At 35.2% G+C, this 22,674-nt stretch overlaps 3 protein-coding genes across 6 annotated transcripts in view; 1 reads left to right on the plus strand and 2 right to left on the minus strand.

Moving 5' to 3' along the window:
* Positions 1-9,050, minus strand: LOC144979646 (coiled-coil-helix-coiled-coil-helix domain-containing protein 5-like). Of its 3 annotated transcripts, none has more exons than XM_078926474.1 (4): positions 9,035-9,050; positions 6,643-6,783; positions 5,467-5,618; positions 1-873 (listed from the first exon to the last, which is right to left on the minus strand). In XM_078926474.1, exons 2-4 carry the CDS (start codon positions 6,771-6,773, stop codon positions 827-829), a joined length of 330 nt encoding a protein of 109 aa, XP_078782600.1. In that variant the 5' UTR covers positions 6,774-6,783; positions 9,035-9,050; the 3' UTR covers positions 1-826. The 3 variants fall into 3 exon arrangements, with proteins under 3 accessions (XP_078782600.1, XP_078782598.1, XP_078782599.1); XM_078926472.1 differs by lacking the exon at positions 9,035-9,050 and adding an exon at positions 7,487-7,672; XM_078926473.1 differs by lacking the exon at positions 9,035-9,050 and adding an exon at positions 7,292-7,466.
* On the plus strand, positions 7,756-16,999 carry LOC144979645 (MORN repeat-containing protein 5-like). The gene is made up of 5 exons (XM_078926471.1): positions 7,756-7,853; positions 9,435-9,582; positions 13,433-13,544; positions 14,632-14,763; positions 15,804-16,999. The coding sequence occupies exons 1-5, from the start codon at positions 7,795-7,797 to the stop codon at positions 15,887-15,889; spliced, it is 537 nt and encodes a 178-aa protein (XP_078782597.1). The 5' UTR covers positions 7,756-7,794; the 3' UTR covers positions 15,890-16,999.
* LOC144979644 (geranylgeranyl transferase type-2 subunit beta-like) overlaps positions 16,979-22,674 on the minus strand; it is a 25,137-nt gene continuing 19,441 nt past the window's right edge. For both annotated transcript variants that reach the window (XM_078926469.1, XM_078926470.1), the window contains one exon: positions 16,979-21,484. In XM_078926469.1, the coding sequence (XP_078782595.1) occupies positions 21,347-21,484 (138 nt within the window). In that variant the 3' untranslated portion in view covers positions 16,979-21,346. The remainder of the gene's footprint in view (positions 21,485-22,674) is intronic.

The raw sequence follows: 22,674 nt of genomic DNA on the forward strand, positions 1-22,674 counted from the left end.
TCATGATCAACATTTGATATTTTAATTCTGTAAACATTGCAATTCATAACGTTTATGAAAATGACTGTTAATACAGACACTTTGGTTAAACAATATATGTTACAGTGAATGACATAATCAGTCGGATGGTGAAAAGGATTGAACTGAGATATTGCCAAGTTTAGTTAGAAGGTCAATTTTTACCAAAAATAAGTCCTTGTAAGAAATGATTAAATCAACCCTTTTTGTACATCTTCGGGAAATATCAAAGCTTGATTTCATTTCTTATTTTTTTTCTTCAGCTCGACAAGTTGAAAAAGTATGAAATTTGAGAAAAGTTGCTGGATACCTTCCCCATACATCTGATCACAACTTCATGAAAAATCACCTGATTTGCTTCAAATAAAGATTAAAACACTTCAGTGAGCCTATTCTTTCAGAAAATGAAAAAAAAAAAAAAAAAAAATCCAAAATGTCCACCTTCCCACTGATTACCTATGTCATACACTGACACATACATGTATGTAGTGAAGGTCTGCCAGATTTCGTTAAAAATTCATCCTTTCATTATTCATTCACTCTCAGCATCTACAATCAATGCAAATCACGTCTTGTGGATTTAGGGCCTTCATCTCCCCTTCCCCAAAAGAAAACACAACAAAAACAAACAAAAAATACAAAAACAGCGTAGATTTCATGTCTGAGGTCCGAGACTCGACCAATGCAGTTGAAGACATACAATCTTAGATACAAGTATTTTTCTCTAAAGCGTTGAATCAACAGGACCATACTATGTAATATCAGTAAGTTTCTAAAAAAAAAAAGAAAAAAAAAAAGAATGCTTGTGTCAGCTGCTGCTGTTGGAATCATCCTGAATACTTGAATCTTGGGTTCCTGTTAGAAAATGGTGAAGAAAGAGAGATTTAAAATTAAGAAAAGAAGAAATATCAAAATTCTTAATTATTATGACTATTTCAATATTCTGTAGTTCTTCAGAGCTATCAGGCCCACGGAGCCTGAGTTTATCCAGGTTTCTATAGCCTGAAACGGACAACAGCACCTGCTTGCTACCCTTATGGATAGTTTGCTAGTTGGCCTTCTCAGAATCAAGTATGCTTTTTGGCTTCTCTCAAGAGAGTGCTAGAATCCAGGGACTACTGTTTTGTTTGTTTTTGGTTTTCTAAGGGTTTCATGGCACTTGCGACACATTTAGGTAATTTCAGCGCCAATAAAAAGGAAGAAAATGGGATAGTCAAAGATAAGAGTCATTACATGAAAAGCCTAGCCGCAGAGGCGCAAGACGCAGCACAAAGAGGAGACACTCGCAATGCATTTAAAATAACGAAAACACTCACTGGAGGATTTAGCACAAAAACCACGACTATCAGGGACAAAACTGGGAAAATGCTCAGATACCGAAGATCAGCTGAAGAGATGAGCGGAGTACTTTCGGGATAAACTATACAGACCTGATCCAGAGGAGGAGGCAATAATGGAAGACATGGGATTTTCCATTGAATTGAAACATAGCCGCATCACCTGCCAAGAAATAGAGACAACAATCAAACAGACAAAAGGGAACAGCACACCTGGCGAAGATAGAATTACTGCAGATATGTTGAAGGCAGATCCAAGAACGAGTACCAAGGTCTTTGAAAAACTGCTCAATAAAGTATGGGAAGAAAAGAGAGTTCCTGATGCATGGAAAGAGGTGTCATTGTGAAACTACCCAAGAAAGGTGACCTTTCAGCATCTGGAAATCGGAGAGGGATCAATTTACTCTCTGTTCCTGTAACACAGCATTGACAGAATTCTCAGGGAGAAGCAGGCAAATTTCAAAAGTGGAAGAGGATGCACTGACCAGATCTTTGTCTTGAGAACAATTGTCATACAATCAAAAGAGTGGAATTCTTCCTTAGAATAGAATAGATGGTATCGACGTCGCTTGATTAGGCCACTTGCCTGTCGCCGAGTCTTTCCAGTCACTGAATGTCTTGTTCACAACATATCTAATGCATTTCCCTACCTGATCTTGTGATTTGGGGCTAGCCTACACTGCACTTTCTCTACTGATCTTTTGATCATAGCTATTTGGGTGGGAGGCACTTCTACATTAAGCATATAACTTTCCATCACAGCATCTTATCTATTCTTGAAAGCATTGACACTCGGCGCTTCAACGACATTTGCTGGCAATGAGTTCCAACGTCCAATAACTCTCTGTGTAAAAAAGTTCTGTCGAAGGGTGGTTTCAATTCTGGGTTTCAGAAGTTTATATGAGTGGCCCCTGGTGACTGATTTTTTTGTCTACTGTGAAGAGCCTATCCTGAGTCGCGTACAAGCAAAGTGTGAACTTATAGGTCTCAATCATATCACCTCTCAAACGTAGATAGACCATACTTGGCAGTCCTACTCTTTTCAGTCGCTGTTCATAACTCAAGTCCTTGAGTCCACCAACGACCTTTGTTGCTCACTAAGCACACTCTATCAGCTTTTTATCCTTTTCGAGATAAGGTGCTCATACAGTTTCCGAACTCCAAATGTGGTCGAACCAAAGCTGCAAACAGTAACTTCATAGTGTCACAGTCAAGATAGTCAAAAGATCTCCTTATCAGTCCAAACAGTCTGTTAACTTTGTTGACCTGCCTTTCCAAATGCTGTGAAAACTTGAGCTCTGGGTCCATATGAACTCCCAGATCGTTCTCCAATTTTGTCTCTTGTAAACCAATAATCTCCTCACTCCCATGTTTTCTCATTTCTGGTTTTTGTTGCCTAAATGGAGCACTTTGCATTTGTCGGCATTAAACTTTAGCTGCCAAGTATCAGCCCAATCGACCAGACTATCAAGATCACTCTGAAGTCTCTTTATATCAACCTCACACTCACTGTCAGCCTCACCATATCTGCGTACATAGAACATCCTTGTATGTGAATTATATCGATTTTCAGAAGGCTTTTGACAGTATTCATCATCCATCACTTTGGAAAATACTAACAGCTTATGGATTCCCAAAGAAAGTCATCAGCATACTGAAGAATATGTATGAAGACAACCAGTGCTCAGTATGCCATGATGGACAATACGGTGAATGGTTTACCATACAGACAGGAGTTAAGCAAGGATGGGTAATCTCACCAAAAAAAATTTCTTGTTGTAATTGATTGGGTGATGGTTACCAACGGCTATGCAAGAGGACTTGTTTGGGTATTGACGACCAGACTTGAAGATTGTGACTTCGCAAATGACATCGCACTTCTGTTGCATACCCAGTAGGTCATTCAAGAAAAAACATCAAGAGTGATATCAAAAATTGTAGGTCTTGAAATCTATCCAGTCAACAAAAGTCATGAAATTAAAGACAAAGAGCAAACAAATTGTCAAAATTCAAGGCACAGATCTGGAACACTTCAAATACCTGGTATATACTGAAATGAAAAGAATTGAATGAGTTTGTGTGGAAAAAAAAGAAGAAAAGAGAAAAGAAGTTAAGTTTAGGTCTTTGGTGTCATGTATTCCGTTCACATTTCAAGTTCCTTGATAAGTAATCATTTAAATTTCCCATTGGCATAAGGGAGCCAACTCAGTTATAGTAGTAATAAACAACTGTTGTACTCCTAATAATGTCCCTTGAATATTCTTCAGAAAGGATAAAAAAAGTATTAAGAATTTAATGCATGCACAGACACTGACAACAACTACATGAACATCAACAAATACAAAAATTAAAAATCTGCATTTCAAGACAAGAAACCTGTAGCAACCAACATTGATTCACACCAATATTTCTAAGAGTTTTATGTGAAATGCTGTAGATTCAATGTAGTGTGATTCGATTTAGTCACAAATTTATGTCCAACAATACTATTTTTTCCATAAATTTTTTATCGAAACATTTGAATCCTAATTTTTGTATTTTTTGCTTTAAAATGATTTGTACATATTAATTTAATCCGTATCAGAAGCAGGCTTACTAACAGCTCACAGGACCAAAGCGAAACAGGTAGTGTGAATAGACAGTAACAAATATTGGCTATCTACAGAGCTGCCAACCCCATCTGATGAGAATGTGTACAATGGGACCTCAAAATGGGGGAGATTTCATAAAAATGGGTACAATCCTGAAATTGACGGACTAACCATTGTGAAAGTAAGAGGAAGGTATAATTACATAAAGTCACACCGCACAAGCTCAATTGCAGCAACAATGATGTTCCCAAGACTATAATCCAATCCTTTCAGAATTCTACCTCCCAGCATGAAGATCATAATTGGTCAAGAAATATATGAATATCCACTTGGTCACCAAGGTTTCTTAATAGGCTAGTAATATGAATAATAATAATAAAGAAAACTGAAGAGACTCCGTGCACTGAAAATGGGTACAATCTTGGGGGGAAATGCGTACAAGCGTACAATCGCTGAAAATGTGTACAATTCCGCATTTTTTGCGGTAGGTTGGCAGCTCTGTATCTAGTGAACGGAATGATTCAAAGTGAAGATATAGCGACATCAACAATGATAGATTGTCCTAACTTGTCAAGATATAAAAGCAGGAGGGGTAAAAATGAGTGACAATAAGTTTTTTTTTTAAAGTGTGTTAACATTGAGCAGATCAAAGTAAAAGATCAGGAACTCGAAGATATAGACACTTTCTGCTATCTCGGAAGTATAATTGACAAGGATGGAGGCACGGAAGCAGAGGTGAAAGCACGAATAGGAAAGGCACAGGCTGCATTCACATCTTTGAACAGAGTTTGGAGAACTAAAGATATCTCCCTTCAACTAAAGCTAAGACTTTTCAACTCAAACGTGAAGTCTGTCCTACTGTATGGATGTGAAACTTGGAACGCATCACAGGCATGTATAAGGAGGGTACAGATTTTTGTAAACAGGTGCATGCGTAAGCTACTCAGAATAAAATGGATGGATAGAATAAAAAATGAAGAAGTATGGAAAAGAACACAGCAGAAACCAGTGGGAGAGGATATAGGAAGAAGACGATGGAGGTGGATTGGACACACGCTTAGAAAGAATGACTCAACTATAACAAAGAAAGTATTGAACTGGAACCCTCAGGGCAGAAGATCAAGGGGAAGGCCACGAGGAACATGGAGAAGAATTAAAGAAGCTGATATACAGAGAAGTGGTAAGACCTGGAATGAGATAAAAAAGTTGGCTCGGGATAGAGAAGGATGGAAACTGTTTGTCTGTGGCCTATACCCTGACCCAGGGTGAAAAAAGGCAATGATGATGATGATGATGAACATTAACCAGTAAACTGCTGTACTCTGGAAAAACTCGTAATTAAAATGTGGCAGAAAAATCGTCCTTCAACAATTAATTGATTTAAATGACCTTCATCTTGGCAAAAACTCTCTAAACCCTCTCAGGTTAGAGAGTTTTTGCCAAGATGAGAAAAAAATAATTTGTGTTTTATCTATCACTGCTTGAAATTGTTCTAAGAATGCTCATTCAATATTTCTTACCTTGGATAGCTTGCAGTGCTTTATCGGCACAGGTTGTAAACTTTTCATAAAAATCAATGCATTTTTCTGGATCAACCTGATTGCTTTCCATGCACCTTTCGTAGACTTGAAACTCTGGCCGACAGGTAGTCTTGATGTACATGATCTCAGGACTGTAAGAAATAGGAAAATATAAAAAAACAACAAAACATGAAAAAATTGAAAAAAAAAACTCAACAAAAAAATAATGTAAATTGATCACGAGACCCAAGATTTCTCGGTTCAAAACTGTTCTTTATATATTTTTTCTTTCTTTATCATATGCCTCAACAAATTTTTTTTGTCATGATACACTGGGTGGGGTTCCTGACCTCCCATAGTGGGCAGGGGGTACATACTGTGTCTTCTGTCCCCTTATATCTGTTTTCCAACATGTTTTCTGTCTTTGTCTTGGAATGAGATTTCTTGGTTTTGTCCTGGCCTTGGCCGGAGTCCTAGCTCGGAGGGAAACAGTCTAATGCATAGTTATTGTTTTGGGAGATGATATTTTTTCCTTGTAAATCATCTCTCTGTTATGTATTATTATATTTCTTATTTTGAATTTATAATGTAGCATTTGAGTGTATTCCTCTTTGTTGGATTTTGTGCTTGTGTCCGGATGAGACTGATAAGTGATCAAACGAAGTACATTGGTGGTAGTGGTATGCTCTTGGAATCTACATCTGATCCCTATTTGTTCCCAGTTCCCCTTTGTCTTACTTTCTCTTGGGTGCTTTAATTGTATTTCTAGAACTTTTTACTATCCCATTTTCTTCCTTTTTACTGGCGCTGATATAACCTATATGTGTTGCAAGCGCCGTAAAACCCTTAAAAACAAAAACAAAAACAATTGTCATGATACAATAATTTGATGGCAATTGTTTCCCTTTGCATAAAGGGTCTAGTACAAGTACAATCTCTCCTAAAATATTATCATCTCCTTTCACATTTTTCTATGATGCAATCCTGACACATTACTTTTTTGTTAATTTACATAATTAGAAAAATAGCATTATATGTCTGAAATGTATTCGATACAATCATATGTGGTATGTTTAGCTGGCTTTGAGAGAACAAGTCTTTTTCACACCATCATTTCCAAAATTAACTTTAAAAATTAAAATATAAACGTAGAACAATTTCATTAAAACACCTTACTTGTTTTCAGCGCATCGAGCTAACTTGGCTCTCATTGCCTCGCAATCAGTTTGCCATGTGTGAGGGAATTCATGCATGCACTGGGCGAACATTTCCAGATATTTGGCACATTGACGTTGCACTATTCGCATCGAGTAGTCCCTGAAAATTTCAAAAGGAGAAGTGAAAAAAAAATTATGTTTGGCACAAACCAATTCAACCAATCTAATTACACTCAACTCCAAAATACCACTGAACAAAAACACATTGGCTTCAGTCCTTTTTTTAATCAGCAGGGTTTAATACTTTCTTGGCAGAGGTTCATAAAGTGCTTCGTTACTTCAACGATCACTTAGCATAAATGCCACAATATTAAAAGCATTAGTCTCTTTACAGTTACATCCGTATATCATCATATAATTAAATAAATTAATAATAATAATAATAATAATAATAATAATAATAATAATAATAATAATAATAATAATCTGTATCTGTACTGTGGTGACGTACTGCGTAAACCTCCAAGTGGAGTATTACAATAATAATAATAAAAATAATAATAATAATAATAATAATAATAATAATAATAATAATAATAATAATAAATATAATAATAATAATAATAATAATAATAATATCATCATCATCACATCATCATCATCATCACCATCATCATCATCATCATCATCATCTATTGTCGTTGCCATTGGACATATATTGCATGCATGTAAGTTGCCCTGATGATCGTGCTCATACGTTGAAACACCTGCAACAAGGTTCTATGCAATTTCAATGTAAATGAAAATGTAAACGGAAACGTAGACCGTAGAGGTGGACATCCTCATTGACTTTGACAACTTACATTGTGTTTAAGATCGAAGTGACATTTAATAGAACTGTCTAATTTGTCAAAAATCTGATTGTATATCTATGGCCTCTGGAATTTCACGATGCAATTCTAATTCAACCTGAAAATGGCAATAGGTAGATTTTCAATAATAATATGAAAGGCATATGAAAATGAAAGTCAAGTTTAACCGGTGTCTGCTATTTTTGGTTTTCTCAAATCAAAAGTAGAGCAACGTATTGTAGTCAACAACAGTACAAAGTTTATTTGAATGACTTCCCTTGAATTGTCGCCCAGCAACTACCAACATTATCAGCTTCAAGATGGATGACATCCTTCAGTTTACGGGCAGTAGTTATGAAGGCGACTACAAAAATGGGAGGTTAGTTTTGTATTGAAATCAGAGGATTCTTAAGACTATTTGTTTGTTTTCTTTAAACACACAATCCCTTTCTCTTACAATCGCTTTTCAACACGGTCAACGAGTCAGAGTCCACCGTTCGAGAAGTGAGAAGAGGGAAATTCCTTAAAATTAAATTATCTACATTGAAAACACACACGCGCACGCGCGCGCGCACACACACACACACACACACACACTGGAGAGGCTCTTAATCCTTACATAAACTTATTGTCCGAATTTTGAATCCGATCTCCTTTCTAGTGTGCATTCTCACAAGTCTTCAAGAAATATCCAGAGTAATATCTGGCAGCAATTACAGTTTCCAGCACTTTTATTATATTACTATTACTTAATCTTTTTATGGGGAGGCCTTCTGAAAGCTCCTACATCCCCAGTATTTTTTTTATAATGTTCTAGTAGGGGGTTTGGGAAGGGGTGGGGGGGGGCTTTTTTTAAAAAAAAGTCTCCCCCCTCCCAAACCCCCTACGATAACATTATATGTCGAAATAAATAAAAAAATCCAGAATACTGGGGATGTAGGAGCTTTCGGAAGGCCTCCCTTTTTATGATTATGGAATTTAAGTTTGGTGAGTCTATTGTCGTTTACGACTCTGGTCGACGCCATTATCACTTAGTCCTACCGTGTTTCCCATCAGTTTCGATTTTGCAAATGATTGCAAACATTAGGCTATGTTTAATTAGGTTATAATATCTGATGGATTGATAGGGAGTGGGGGGAGCGGGGGGGGGGGGGGTTCCCCAATAATATTCTTTTAAGATCTACTCTTAAGTTGCTGTGAAGCTACGGAAGTCCTTCCTTTGGCATTATGTTTACAGTATCACCTTTGTTTGAAATTTGTCTAATTTGTTTTAACTAGCATACACGTCTAGACTCCATTGCGATTATTTTTATTAATTGTTTACGATGTTCACGTTTTGGTTGTAGGATAAGAATATCCCTATAAAAGGTGCTATATAAAACATTCTTCTCCTTCTTCCTTATCCTCCTCTTGTTCTTCTTCTGGCACCGTCATCACCATCATTATCATTGTCGTCGTCATCATCGCCATCACCCTTATTATCATCATCATCATCACTATTATTATTATTATTATTATTATTATTATTATTATTCATTATAAATGCTGCTCTTGCTTTACCTTTTCTTAGCTATAACATCTCTCTCTCTCTCTATCCCTCCCTCTGGTCTACTACGCCACAAAGATATGTAAAGGCTTCTACTTCATCAATCACGAGTTTCTCGATATTATTAGAAGTGTTTATTGTCAATAATCTCTTGATCTTGATATTCAGTCCTGCGCTGCAATATTTAATATGTAGAACGTAATCTGATATTACATTTTAAGACACAGACAACACTGTTAATGCCAGATTGTATATCTGAGTATGGTGAGAGAATGTAAGAATATGCACTATTCAAAGCAAGACTCAAACCATGGATTATCTGGTCTGAAGACGAGTATCATACCACTAGACCATATAGCCTCAAGCTATGGCATAAGGAGAATTTTATTTTATTATGATTTCTATTTTCATTAGATTGGAGGGCAAAGGGAAATATAATTTTCCAACAGAAACGAGATATGAAGGGGAGATGAAAGATGGCATGTTCCACGGGAAAGGAACTCTTTTCTTCCCTAATGGCAGTCGCTATGATGCAACCTGGGAAAATGGAATGGCTATTGAGGTGAGCATTTGAAAAAGTAGTTTGATAAGCTAATACGTTACTCGCTGGATTATGGCACACCAAATTCAACACTCTGCACTATGACAAGTTGGAGCTGGGTGATCAAATGCATTGGTTACTCAATGGTTACCTCCCATGAGCATCATATTTCGGCACGCTCGGATTCTAGCACGCTTTTTGGCATCTACCAAGATTATGTCAGAATTCAGCGAGTACTGTATGCTAACTTACTTCATTAATCAAATTGTCCTGTAGTCTACAGGACTCACAGCTTTAACTTTCCTGGTCATTGCTCTTAGGCTTGACATAGTATAGTCTGGCTCACCTCTCTTCAAGATCTGGTTGTGTTTGTAGTTGTCGATCTTTATAAAAATAACAATTCGTAGTGTGATTGATAATCCTGTGATAGGTCTGCATCTATGTTTCAGCAGCAATGGAAATGGTGCTGCTCGAAGCTCGAAGATATAAATAACAATGTTCAATTGAATGTAAGCTTCAATTTAATATGCGAAAACAGATAAAATGAATGTTTCGGGTTTCGGGTTGTTAACAACGCCACTACCACATTATCTCATTCATTGGTAGTGCTTCATTCATCCTGTTTTGTTGATAAAGGGGAAATCCGAAACCATTTTATTGTTTTCGTATATTAAATTGGAGCTTACATTCAATTTCATATTGTTATTTGTTTCAGCAGCAGTAGACTAGAGATATAAGTTCATGTCTTTATTTTCTGGCATCATGAAGTTCCATCTTGCTAGGTATATGTCCAAATAAGTTCCATTGATTCATTGTTAAAAATTTTGTATCAAATGGACAGCTTTCTGCATGTTTAATTTATCACTTGTGTTTGCTGGATTTCTTTTTTTTTTTTGTAGGACTTTGTATGCGGTAGAGAGTATGAAAGAGGAACTGGGGCATATAAAATGGGAGGAAATACTAATCGAGGACACCGTAGGAAACAACTGGAGTAGATTTACCAGAGTACTTAACCAATGCTTCGAGAAAAACATCCCGAAAAGCAGAGGGAACCGGGTTGGGAGAAGAAATCAACCTTGGATGACGCAGGAAGTGAGAGGGGCATTACGGAAGAAGAAGGCAGTAAATAGAAGATACTCTAGAAGCAAAAAGGAAGAGGATTGGGACAAATACAAAAGAGTGAGAAACGCAACTACTAAAATAGTCCGACAAGCGCATCAAAAGTATGAGAACAAGATAGCAGAGGAAACGAAAGAAAATCCTAAAGTATTCTGGAGTTATGTAAACAGTAAAATGAAGACAAGACAGGGAACCTGTGACATAAAAAAAGAAGATGGCACTTGGGCATCTGAAGATGAAGACAAGGCAGAGGTGCTAAATCTCTTCTTTGCAAGTGTCTTTACAGTGGAGAACCAGAAAAACTTGCCAGATATTGCTAAAACAAGTAATATAGATACTACACAATGGCCGATTACTGAAGAGAGAGTAATGAAGAGACTACAAAACCTAAAGGAGAGTAAATCACCTGGACCTGACAAACTTCATCCTTACATCCTAAAAAACTTAGCAGAGCAGCTAGTAGAACCCCTAACCAAGATATTTAACCAGTCGATGAAAGAAGGAAGACTACCAAGGGAATGGAAAGAAGCTAACATCACAGCCATATTCAAGAAGGGAGACAGAAAAAATCCAGAAAACTACAGACCAGTGAGCCTGACATCTGTCGTCTGCAAGCTCATGGAACAGCTGATTAGAGAAGAAATGGTTGATCATATGACCAAGAACAAACTATTCAGCAAAGATCAACATGGTTTCATGGCGGGAAGGTCTACAGTAACAAACCTACTTGAAACAATGGATGACTGGACGAGAGACCTGGAATTAGGCAACAATTTAGATGTCATATACCTCGACTTCAGAAAGGCATTTGACAAAGTTCCACACTGGCGCCTAATCAGGAAATTGGAACAGTATCAAATTAATGATCAGACAGTCAAATGGGTCCGAGATTTCCTCAAAGATAGAAGACAAAAAGTGATAGTGAATGGAACAGCATCAACAGAGAGACTGGTAACAAGTGGAGTTCCACAAGGAAGTGTACTGGGACCAGTTCTCTTCCTGATTTATATCAATGACTTGCCAGACAATCTATCATCTAAATGTAAAATCTTTGCCGATGATACTAAGCTCTATGGAGTAGCTAATACAGAAGAAGAAAGAAACACCTTACAACAAGATTTGAAAAAGCTTGAAGAATGGTCCGAAATATGGCAGATGGAGTTCAATGTAGATAAATGTGCAGTTCTTCACCTAGGAAAAAACAACAGAGAAGCAAACTATATAATGAAAGAAAAACCCCTGCAGAAATCCAATGGGGAAAAAGACCTAGGAGTATTTATTGATAGGAAGCTAAACTTCAAGAAGCAAATTAAAGATGTTCAATCTAAGGCTAGTAAAACACTCGGAATAGTGAAAAGAAATTTCAAGAATCTGAAAACAAAACACATGACTACCATCTACAAGACTATGGTTAGATCAAAGCTGGAATATGCTAACTGCATATGGTATCCGAAGTTTGAGGGAGACAAAGACTGTTTGGAAAGAGTGCAAAGGAGAGCAACAAAACTTATCACACACCTGAAAGACAAAACATACTGTGAGAGATTGAAAGAATTAAATCTCCCGACCTTAGATTACAGGAGAAGAAGGGGAGATATGATCCAAACATATAAAATAGTAAAGGGAATAGACAGGGTAGAGGCAGGATTCCTTAAACCAAACAAGAACATTCAGACACGAGGAAACAGCAAGAAACTGAAAAAAGAACGTTTTAAAACAAATGAAAGAAGGAACTTTTTTTCATCTAGAATTGTAAATAACTGGAATAAACTACAAGAAACCACAGTATCAGCAAAAAATTTGAATAAATTCAAAGCAGAGTTGGAGATAAGCAACACCCTAGGAAACAAGTTCAATTATAAAAATTGGTCCAATCATTAATAGATGAGGAGGAGCGAAGGAGACTACACCAAGTCTAAAAGCTCTATACAGAGGTATCCAGGTATCCAGGTAGCATCTTTTGTTGGTTGTAGTGGCTACTTCTAATGCAGTTTAACCATTGATATAAAGTATCCAGCTAAATTTAGCTTGATTAAGATATTCATCATCTAGCGATGAATGTATTTATACTACAGTGAAACCTTGACACACAGCCATGTTTTGGACTTTGGTATAAAAAGTTGGAGTTATTCCTATTCAGCGTTCTTCATTCAATTGGCAATATCTGTATCTGAATGTTACTCGAAATCGACTCAATTCTGAGTATTTGTATTCGAGGGTGGAGAGAATTGTTGAGTGTGACAGCCATTGTTGTTATTTAGATTGAAGAATGTTGATAATGTTCATTTGAATGTTTCTAAATCTGTGTTCACACGTGACTCGGGAAGAGCGTTCCAGTCTTTGATAGTGCGGGGTGCAAATGAATATTTGAAAATGTTTGAGTTTGTAGATTGGTGTTTTTGAGTGGGTATTTCTTTGAATGCGTGTATTTCGTTGTCAGTCTAGTTGTTCTGGTAAGATGGCCGTCATTTTATTTGTAATTTTGAACATGAGAGGTTGGCAGTATAACAGGTGCTGGCAATGAAGATATTATCAAACTTGGATGACCGATGATCCAGCGTGAGCCCTTTTCACATTGATTACAGTGTAAATAGAATGATTTAAACACCTCATCAGCTACACAGAAGTCTGCGACAACAAAAATGTAAATACTTAGTATACATGTCTTCAATTGTTTTGCACACATTATTGCTCAATAGATTCACTTTAAAAATAATAATATTATAATGCAAGCTTTTCATTTATTTTTCAGGGCAAGTACACATTTGCCGATGGATTGGTGTATGAAGAGGAAGACTGGGAATATTGTGACGGTTACGATAGACGTTTTTACACAGAGATCACTGGCAGTTTGCAGCCGGCAGGTAAGTTTAATTAATAACAGTCAACCTCTGCTTCTTGAATGTTGTTATATATACTTTTGAGTCTGATCTCATCTGTATGGGCTTTAATTTAACATTCAAAATGGGATGACTAAGACCAGACCCCAAATGTGCCCCCCAGATTGAATAAATATGATAAAATGTACATCGCTTTATCTTTATATGATATATTTTGACATTGAAATAACCTGTCTGATATTCTTATTATAAAGTGTGGGGAAGTGTGAAATCTATCAAATGATGTACATTTTACCATGTATCTGTTTAATATCTTTCAATCTGGGGGACACATTCCGAGGCTGGTCTTCGTCACCCCAACTGGCCGTAGTCACCCCATTCTATGGTAATTCAAATTCAAATGTATCGCTGAATATGTTTTGGTGACAGGATCCACAAGAATAGATAATAAAACTTCTTTGAAAGAATTTGGGATTTGTTTTGTAAAGGATTGGAACTGGGCACTTTGAAATTATTCTCAAGACATTATTACATATCAATTCTACACATCATATCTTATCAGTTTCTGTTTTTTTTCATTGCTTTGGTTTAAATCCAAAGTTTTAACCACCATGAAAGCATATTCATCTGCTACTACCTCATTTTCTGAGATGCATGCCGTTCCTTGTGATCTTTGTGCGGCTATGTGGTCTTGTGGTATGACACTTGCTTTTGGATCGGAAAGTTCTGGGTTCAAGCCTCGCTCAGCGCCTAGTTGAGTCCTTGGAAAAGACTCTTTACTCACATTCTCAGGTGTAAAATTAGTACCTGGCCGTCAACAACATTGTCTCTGTCTGAAAAAATTATATATCGCCTTACAGGCGTCATGTCTTGTCCTAAATGTTGCTGTTGGACCCCTTGTAAAGCAATTTGAGCATGTTTATTGGATATTGCGCTATATAAAAGCTCAATTCCTTATAGGAATAAAAAAGGTTCTTGTTTTAGACAAATAAAATGAATGGGTTAAGATTAAAAACAAATTTACTAGAATACTGAAATATGTTGATATCTTTCATTATCCAGAATGTTATAATGTGTTATCACCTCTTCTATCCATACTATCTACCTTCAGGTCACGAACAGCTGGTCAACAAAGAACCACGACACGAGATTCCAGAAGGATGCTATGATTGTGGTGATGGATTTTATAACCCCAAGACGAGAGTGGTTGTGGATTATAGCAATAAATTCTTGAGGAATGCAGGTATGTGTGAAGTCTTTGCTGGTTCTTCCCCATATCTGGCAGTACCAGCTTCACTTCAACAGGGTGCACTATACACACTACAATTAAATCTAAGAAGAAAAAAAATCGACCACAAGTATATTTTCTTTTTTTATTTAATTTCAGAAACTTCTTTCATTCATCTCAATATAATAAGCATAACAATTTCACTCGGACTTCTCATTTTAGTTTTAGAATTCAAATTTAATTTTCACTGCCTGGTTTACCAAAATATAAATATTGATTGAGGCTTGTTGATCACCTATTGAAGTGTCAACCTATTGTTCTCCATCCATGATCGAATATCCTTTCATGAAATATATACATGTATACATTTAATCAATGGGTATAAAATTGAGTTACGAAATTTGGTTTGCCTTACAATTAACTACTCCAAACTGATTTTTCTAATTATACAAACAGCAAATATGCTACCTGTTATGGAAAGTACATATAATTCTAAGAATTTTGATATGGCAATCAACATGTGATGGCAATTTGTTCAAAAGTTGTGCAATCTGAACTTCAGACTTTATTGGTCGCATTTCAAATGGGCCAAACCCCCATTTTCAAATCCCGCTGGCAGCATATAGGCTATTATAATCCCAAACAACTCTAGTTTCTTGAACTTACACTACACAACACTGACAAATCACCCAGTGTTTTTCAATACTGACTGTATTAAAAAGTTAGAAATTATCGTTTAAAAAATTATTTTTAAAAAATCTGCACAATATTCAAATATGACTGAAAATTGCAAAAATAACAAATTTTTAAAAATTCATTTTAAGAAATTAAATAAAGCCACACATACTTATATAAGACATCAAATAAAAGCCAAGAATAAGTACTATTGTAATATCGCCTAACAGTCGTCGCGTCAAGTCCAACATATGATTGCTGTTGGATCCCTTGTAAAGTGCTTTGAGCATGTTTAGTGAATTTTGCGCTAGATAAAAGCTCAAGTTTTTTTAATAAAATATGAATATTGAATGACTTCACAACCATTTATCTGTTTTCAGATGACGATGAGCATGAGTGGATAATCAGAACATGTCTTAAAGGATGGGATGAATACATTGCCTACAAGCCACGGGTTGATGCATGATGTCGTTGAACATACATTTATATTATCATCAGTTTTATAAAAAATGTGCAAGGGTCATCCATAGATAGAATGAAATTGACGTCACTCAGTTCTTTGTTATTGTTTATAGACAGCCATTTTTGTGAGTTGTTCTCACTATATTATTTTGTTGGTTGGTATGTTGTATCCGGCTGGCCGATGTTAAAGAGTTTTTATTCCTAGACACACAGCATCGATATGAATCAGATTAATATACTATAGCAAACTGAGAGGCAGAAAACATATCAAATGATGCACTCCAGTAAAACAAGTATCAAATCTAAAGGTAAACAAGTGAAACTGACCATTTTGTTTTACTGACATTAAATTGACCCTAAATTCATTCCTAGTAAAGAAATGTAGAGAATTTCAAAAACCTAGTAATCACCATCCAAAGGGCTTTATGCGAACATCACATGACAATCTTTAAAAATTGAAATTTTTAAAAATTTGTCATGATTTTAATGGGATGCATCACATATTTTTGAATATTCCGAGTGGTGTCCCTTGGTTAATGAAACAAATTGATTGTGAGGTTGATCCATTTCGACATAATTTTCGGGTAGGGAAAGAAAGTGGGGAGAGGGTGGGGTTGTCTATTTGATTATTTTATCATTTTTGTGATCATTTTTTTATTATTATAATTTTTTTTAATTTTTTTTTTTTTTTGGGGGGGGGGGGGGGGGGGGGGGGGGGGGGTATATATTTATTTGTTTATTTTAGAACCTAAAAGTTTCAGCTTGACATACATGAATTAATATCCTTCATCTTGAAGAAATAAGTGAAATTTAATAAAAAAATTTACAGTCAAAATGATTTTTTGTTTAAAGATCATGAAAATCGTTTAATGGATTCTCTTACAAATTCATTATAATTATACTGTTCGTTATTTTTTTTATAAGTCATAGAATTTTTCTTGGATTAGGTATAAAACTAATGATTTCAATTATCATTGCCATTTACACACAAAGCAGTGAAAATGAGATTTGAGAGAAAGTTTAACAATGTTTTATTTTATATATACATTCTATTGTATAAATGTGTAAATAAATCAAATGAAAACAATAAAAATTCACTTTTCGATTTCTTTTATTCATGAAGTTGATTATTAATTTATTTATAGGTCAAGTGTACAATAATAATGATAATAATAGCAATAATAACGATGATGATTATAATGATGATGATGATAATAATCATCATCATCATCATCATCATCATCATAATGAATATAAGAAGAAGAAGAAGAAGAAGAAGAAGAAGAAGAAGAAGAAGAAGAAGAAGAAGAAGAAGAAGAAGAAGAAGAAGAAGAAGAAGAAGAAGAAGAAGAAGAAGAAGGAGAAACATTAAAATAGTAAATCCAAAAAAAAAAAAAAAGATAAAATATAAAATCTGTAGTCACTTTATGAAAATAATTGCAAAAAAAAGGTCAATTTTATTTTCCTGTTTGAAAAGAACCAACATTAAAAAATTTTCAATATTGGGTACGGAAGTCAGCAACTGATTTAAAAACAAAAAATTCCAAACAACTCTTTAAAAAAAAAAAAAAAGGCAGCAGAGATTGGAAATATAAAAAGTACATTAAAAGAATTACTTTCTTTTTGTTCCTGTATCTAATTTAAGCCACTACCTTCATTTTTTTTTTCAAACAATGTTTTACACATAGAGGTTAAATCTTGTTATAAAAATATAAAAGATTTTAATTGCGCATAAACAGATGACATAGTTTTTATATTAATGCCCAAAGGAGTATCAATGAAAACCTTAATGTCTGATAATGAACAAAAGAAATTTAAAACGAAAATCCAATTTTTAACGAAATAAAAAAATGACTTGCTTTTTTTAATTTTTAAAAAAAGAAAAAGCAAAAACAAACAAAACAAAAAAGCAAAACAAAATGCCACTTTTAGAATTTGAAAAGAGAAAACATATCAATAAAATAACAAACAATTTGGTTTTCAGATAAAATAAAACCATAAAAATATAAAAAACTAATCATCGTTGCTACGTCAGCTGGCACAGAGTGAGACAATTGCTCTTATCTAAGACCTTTATAAATTACAGTTGAGTCAAATCTTTCAAGTTAATACAAATTACTTTCCAAATCATATCATATCAACATGCAGAGCGTATAGGCAATATGTCTTTAAATGCTTCATTAGACAATTTTGGGATAAGAATTTATCAGAGTCTTAAACCAGAGGTCTTAAAACAAACAAAATTTGAACACCTTCTAACTTGACATTGTGCTTTTGCCACATCTCTCACATTATACAGCTCGCATTAAATACCGATGACCTTCTCTCAAATTTTATGAGTATGAGACAAGCAATCGGTAATGTGATCAACAACAAGATGAATGGTAATGAGTGGATATCTGCTTGCCTCAAATATTTCTTTTATTTCCTTAACTCACTCAATCCTAGAGACTTTTTCTGTTTTCCAAATTGGGAAAAAAATGTATTAAAAATGAGCATGCACATAGATAGTTTTATTCAACTATCACTAACATGCAAAAAAAACAAAAAACATTAGCTTTGATACTATGCCTACAATTTGTCTCAGAAAAATGCAATAAATAGGCATGGGGTAAAAGTGACTCAGGTAAACTACGGATATAGTTGGTGTTAGGGTTGAGTGAGTTAAAGTGTATCGTATATTAAATCTCACTCTGCTATGGGTGGAAATGACTCTAAAACCTCCTTATAAAGCCTTTGCAATACGTTATCTGTGTATGTGTCAAACTTGATGAGAATGGATTGTATTAAATTCATTACAAATTCATCTGTTACACTTTTTGCCAACTCATGCAGCCTATTTTGTCATGGCTGGGGGTGCTGCTAGCTCAGTTAGTAGAGCACTCACTTCACAAGAAAAGGGAGTAAGATCGATTCAGGATGCAGTCAAGATTTTTTTCTGACCCCTCTGTCCACCCAGCAGTGATTGGGTAGCTGGATCAGTTAGATCTGGTGGAAAGTACTTTACATAGACTAGCATCCTTTCCAAAGGAGTAGCAAGCAATTGATATTGTCTGTTTCATGCTACCATATAGAAACCAGGATAAACTCCAGCTCCACGGGCCTAATGGCGCTGAAGGAGTACTTTTTTTTTTGTTACAGTTCCAAAAGTGGTGATATAACCAGGTTTAGTTTCAAGGAAAACATTAACTACTTACTTACTTACTTAATCCTCGTTGAGCCATGGGGTGCATAAAGCATCTATCAAGGACTTCCATTTCTGTTTGTCAGCTGCATGGACACCGATGTTATTCAAGGATAGGACAGTCTCTTTAAGCTCTTTATCCATAATATACCTTTTCCAGACACGCCCAAAGAACACCAGTTAGGTGTGATGATAATGTTAAAATGCAAGCATGTCACAGTCGCCTTGCACCATAAATACTGGAGAAACTTAGAACCATACCATGGCCAGGTGCAATCATAATGTTAAAAAGTGCAAGTGTGTATCGGTGACCTTGTACCACAAATACTGGAAACTTAGAACAATACCATGGCTAGGTGTGATGATAATATTAAAGTGTACGTAGGTCACAGTCACCTTATACTGGGAAGTTAGAGCCATGCCGTGGTTTATTGGGGAAATAATAGAACTATAAAGCACACTAAGCGTAGATTGATTCAATTTCAGAATTCTCACATACAGTCACTCACACGAACATGCACACACATCAGCTGACAAACACACTGAAATACAATAAGCCAACACATGCACACAGACAAATAATGAGGTAATAAATAAGTTGATATAGAAAGACTTGGAGGATCAATCTCATCCTAAAAACAAAAGAAAACAAAACAAAAAAGCAAAACACAAAAACAAAATAAAGCACTTATATAATCAAATACCCTTTTTACCACAAACAAGTCTCACACACCTACTTTTGCCTTTTGTTAAAGTATAGAATATCCACACCATCTTATTTTTCATGAATGGATCACGTGATGAGTTGTTTTATTGGAATAATAATAATAATAATAAAAATAATATGAGGCTATTTTTAACTATATCATTTAAAAGGGATTAATTGGACAAATTGCATAAATTTAAAGCTAATCATCATCGCTGAGATGACTGCTTATATCATAGCAACCTCCATAATAACAAACATTATAAACCGTACGAGTGTTTATTATACAGATTAAAGAGGTAACTAAGGTGGAAGCTAGCGATTTGGATCCAACTCTCAAGATTAGATGGACATGGCCATGCCTTTGACAAAAGACGACTATACATTACAAATGGAAAGACCAGATTAGATGGACATGGCCATGCCTTTGACAAAAGACGACTATACATTACAAATGGAAAGACCAGATTAGATGGACATGGCCATGCCTTTGACAAAAGACGACTATACATTACAAATGGAAAGACCTGATCTGCCAACCTTTTGTTTATTTTGTGTTTTTCATCTCTGGGCTGCCATTTCATGTGGCAAAAATTTTCTCAACATTTTTCATGAACACATTGACTGATTACTAGTTTGCTACCACTGCTTACAGTAAAATCGGAATGATTAAACCTTTCAATTCTTACATATTCTCTTGTTCATATTTATATGAAGAATACTGATCATGCTTCAAAAAAACAACAACAAAAAACAAACCAAAAAACACACAAACACAAACACACACACACACACACACACACATACACACACGCATACAAACACACAATAAGAAAAATAACAAAAATAACCCAACCAAAAAAACAATACGACATCGATTCTAAAATTTAAATGATCAAATCATTCAATCATTCAATTTATTGTTCTCAATAAAAATATAAATCTTTCCCACTTTCTACAATTGAAATCTCAATTCAAATTACAGCAATTTTTTCATTTAAATATCACACCAGATTGAGGCGGGAAATGACAAGTTTCTTTGGTGATAGGTCTTCTATGAAATTCGTACCCAAGATATGGAATGATCTTCCTCAGTCAGTAAGATTTTCGAGCTCTAAAGATTTTTCCAAAAAACATCTAAAAACAAATCTTTTCATTAAATACTTTTTACTTGATTGAATTTTTAAACGTATTGATGTTTCTTATGCCTTCTTTGTGCTCCTATTGTTTTCATTTTGGTTGTTATGGCCTTGTAGTGTTAATGTATTCTGGGTAAATATTGTCTTGTTTTTTTTAAGCACTTTGAGGTTTCGACGAAAGGTGCTATAGAAATGTGCTTATTATTATTTCAGAGCACAAACTCCAAATTACATGTTATAATCTTTTATTCAACTTATGAATACTCCAGTCTCCAGCATTTCTCAGCTAAATTCCTCCTACAAGGACTTGCACATACACACACTCACACACACAGGCATAAACATGGTCTCTCTCTCTCTCTCTCTCTCTCTCTCTCTCTCTCTCTCTCTCTCTCGTGTATATATACACACACATACATTCCTTCTTTCATACTATAAATATTGCAACGGTACAGACAATCTTCTGATTAGTTCCTCAGGCATGCATAAAACAGGGTTGACATTTTTGATAGACGTCTCACCAAGCAATGACAGACCTGCCAACCCAAAGAGTGTGTGGAAAGGGTCCACCTATGGAGAGATTAAATAATAATAATAATAATAATAATAATAATAATAATAATATAATAATATATAATAATAATAATAATAATAATATTAGTAATAATAAAAATAACAGTAATAATAATAATAATAATAATAATAATAATTTAAAAATAATAATAATAATAATAACAATAACAAAGCATCCTTTTATTTGTTTGTTAAAAAGTTTATTGTCTATTCTTCACTACATTTAACATTAGAGGTTTGAAGTCGTGATGACAGATAAAAGAGAATAATATGTTACCTTTTGGTCTAGTGGTATGACACTCGCTTTCGGATCGGAAGGTCCTGGGTTCGAGCCTCGCGCTCAGCGCATAGTTGAGTCCTTGGAAAAGGCCTTTACTCACATTCTCTCACCGTACTCAGATGTAAAATGAGTACCTGGCCGTTAACAGCGTTGTCTTTGTCCGAAAAATTGTAATATCGCCTTACAGGTGTCATGTCCCATCCTATATGTTAAATGTTGCTCAATTTTTTTATTTAAAAAATTTTTTGGGGATACAATCTGCAGAACAAATCTTTTGATGGTACATGATTCATTTCTCGAAAAAGTTCATATCCGACTAATAAGATCACTGCTAACAAACACAACACTTACGTTTACATCTGGTGCGGAAACATTTCATTATTAACATCGCTGGGAACTCCCCAAGGAGACAGTCTGAGCCCAATCCTTTTTACCGTATATTTGGAAGCAGCACTAAAAGAATTAAGACAAAAACTCCCGATTCCTCAAATCCTTACCTGCGAACTGATCTAAGGAGACGATGTTGATGTCATATTGGATACAGCAGACCTGGTGGAGCAGCACATACCAATAATATCAAATACTCTGTGACATTGGAATCTAAATGTCAACGAATCCAAAACAGAAATTACAGTGGCTAACAAGAAACAAGCGGAATGGAAAAATGTAAGAAAACTCGGAAACTTGATTAATGAGAATGAAGACATCAAACGGAGCAAAATGCTAGCTCAAACTGCAATCAGAGAACTACACAACGTTTGGAACAGAACGAACATCATTAATGAAAATAAAAGAATGCGCCTTTACGAAGCGCTAGTGCTGCCAATCCTTATGTTCCAACTGTGGTACTTGGGGTCTTACAAAAAAGAATTTGGACACCCTGGACTCCCTTCATCGCAAACAAGTG

The sequence above is a fragment of the Berghia stephanieae genome, chromosome 9 (assembly GCF_034508935.2).
Source record: "Berghia stephanieae isolate SIO BIC M18660-M18661 chromosome 9, UCSD_Bste_1.3, whole genome shotgun sequence".
NCBI classification, from domain to species: Eukaryota; Metazoa; Mollusca; class Gastropoda; order Nudibranchia; family Aeolidiidae; genus Berghia; species Berghia stephanieae.

Coding starts and splice junctions, on each gene's coding strand:
- LOC144979646 (XM_078926472.1), bottom strand. Junction 5,619..6,642: donor GCTCGATGCGCTGAAAACAA/GTAAGGTGTTTT, acceptor TATTTCTTACAG/TCCTGAGATCATGTACATCA. Junction 874..5,466: donor AGCACTGCAAGCTATCCAAG/GTAAGAAATATT, acceptor ATTTTCTAACAG/GAACCCAAGATTCAAGTATT.
- LOC144979645 (XM_078926471.1), top strand. CDS start 7,795: ATGGATGACATCCTTCAGTTTACGGGCAGTAGTTATGAAGGCGACTAC. Junction 7,854..9,434: donor GGCGACTACAAAAATGGGAG/GTTAGTTTTGTA, acceptor TATTTTCATTAG/ATTGGAGGGCAAAGGGAAAT. Junction 14,764..15,803: donor TAAATTCTTGAGGAATGCAG/GTATGTGTGAAG, acceptor ATCTGTTTTCAG/ATGACGATGAGCATGAGTGG.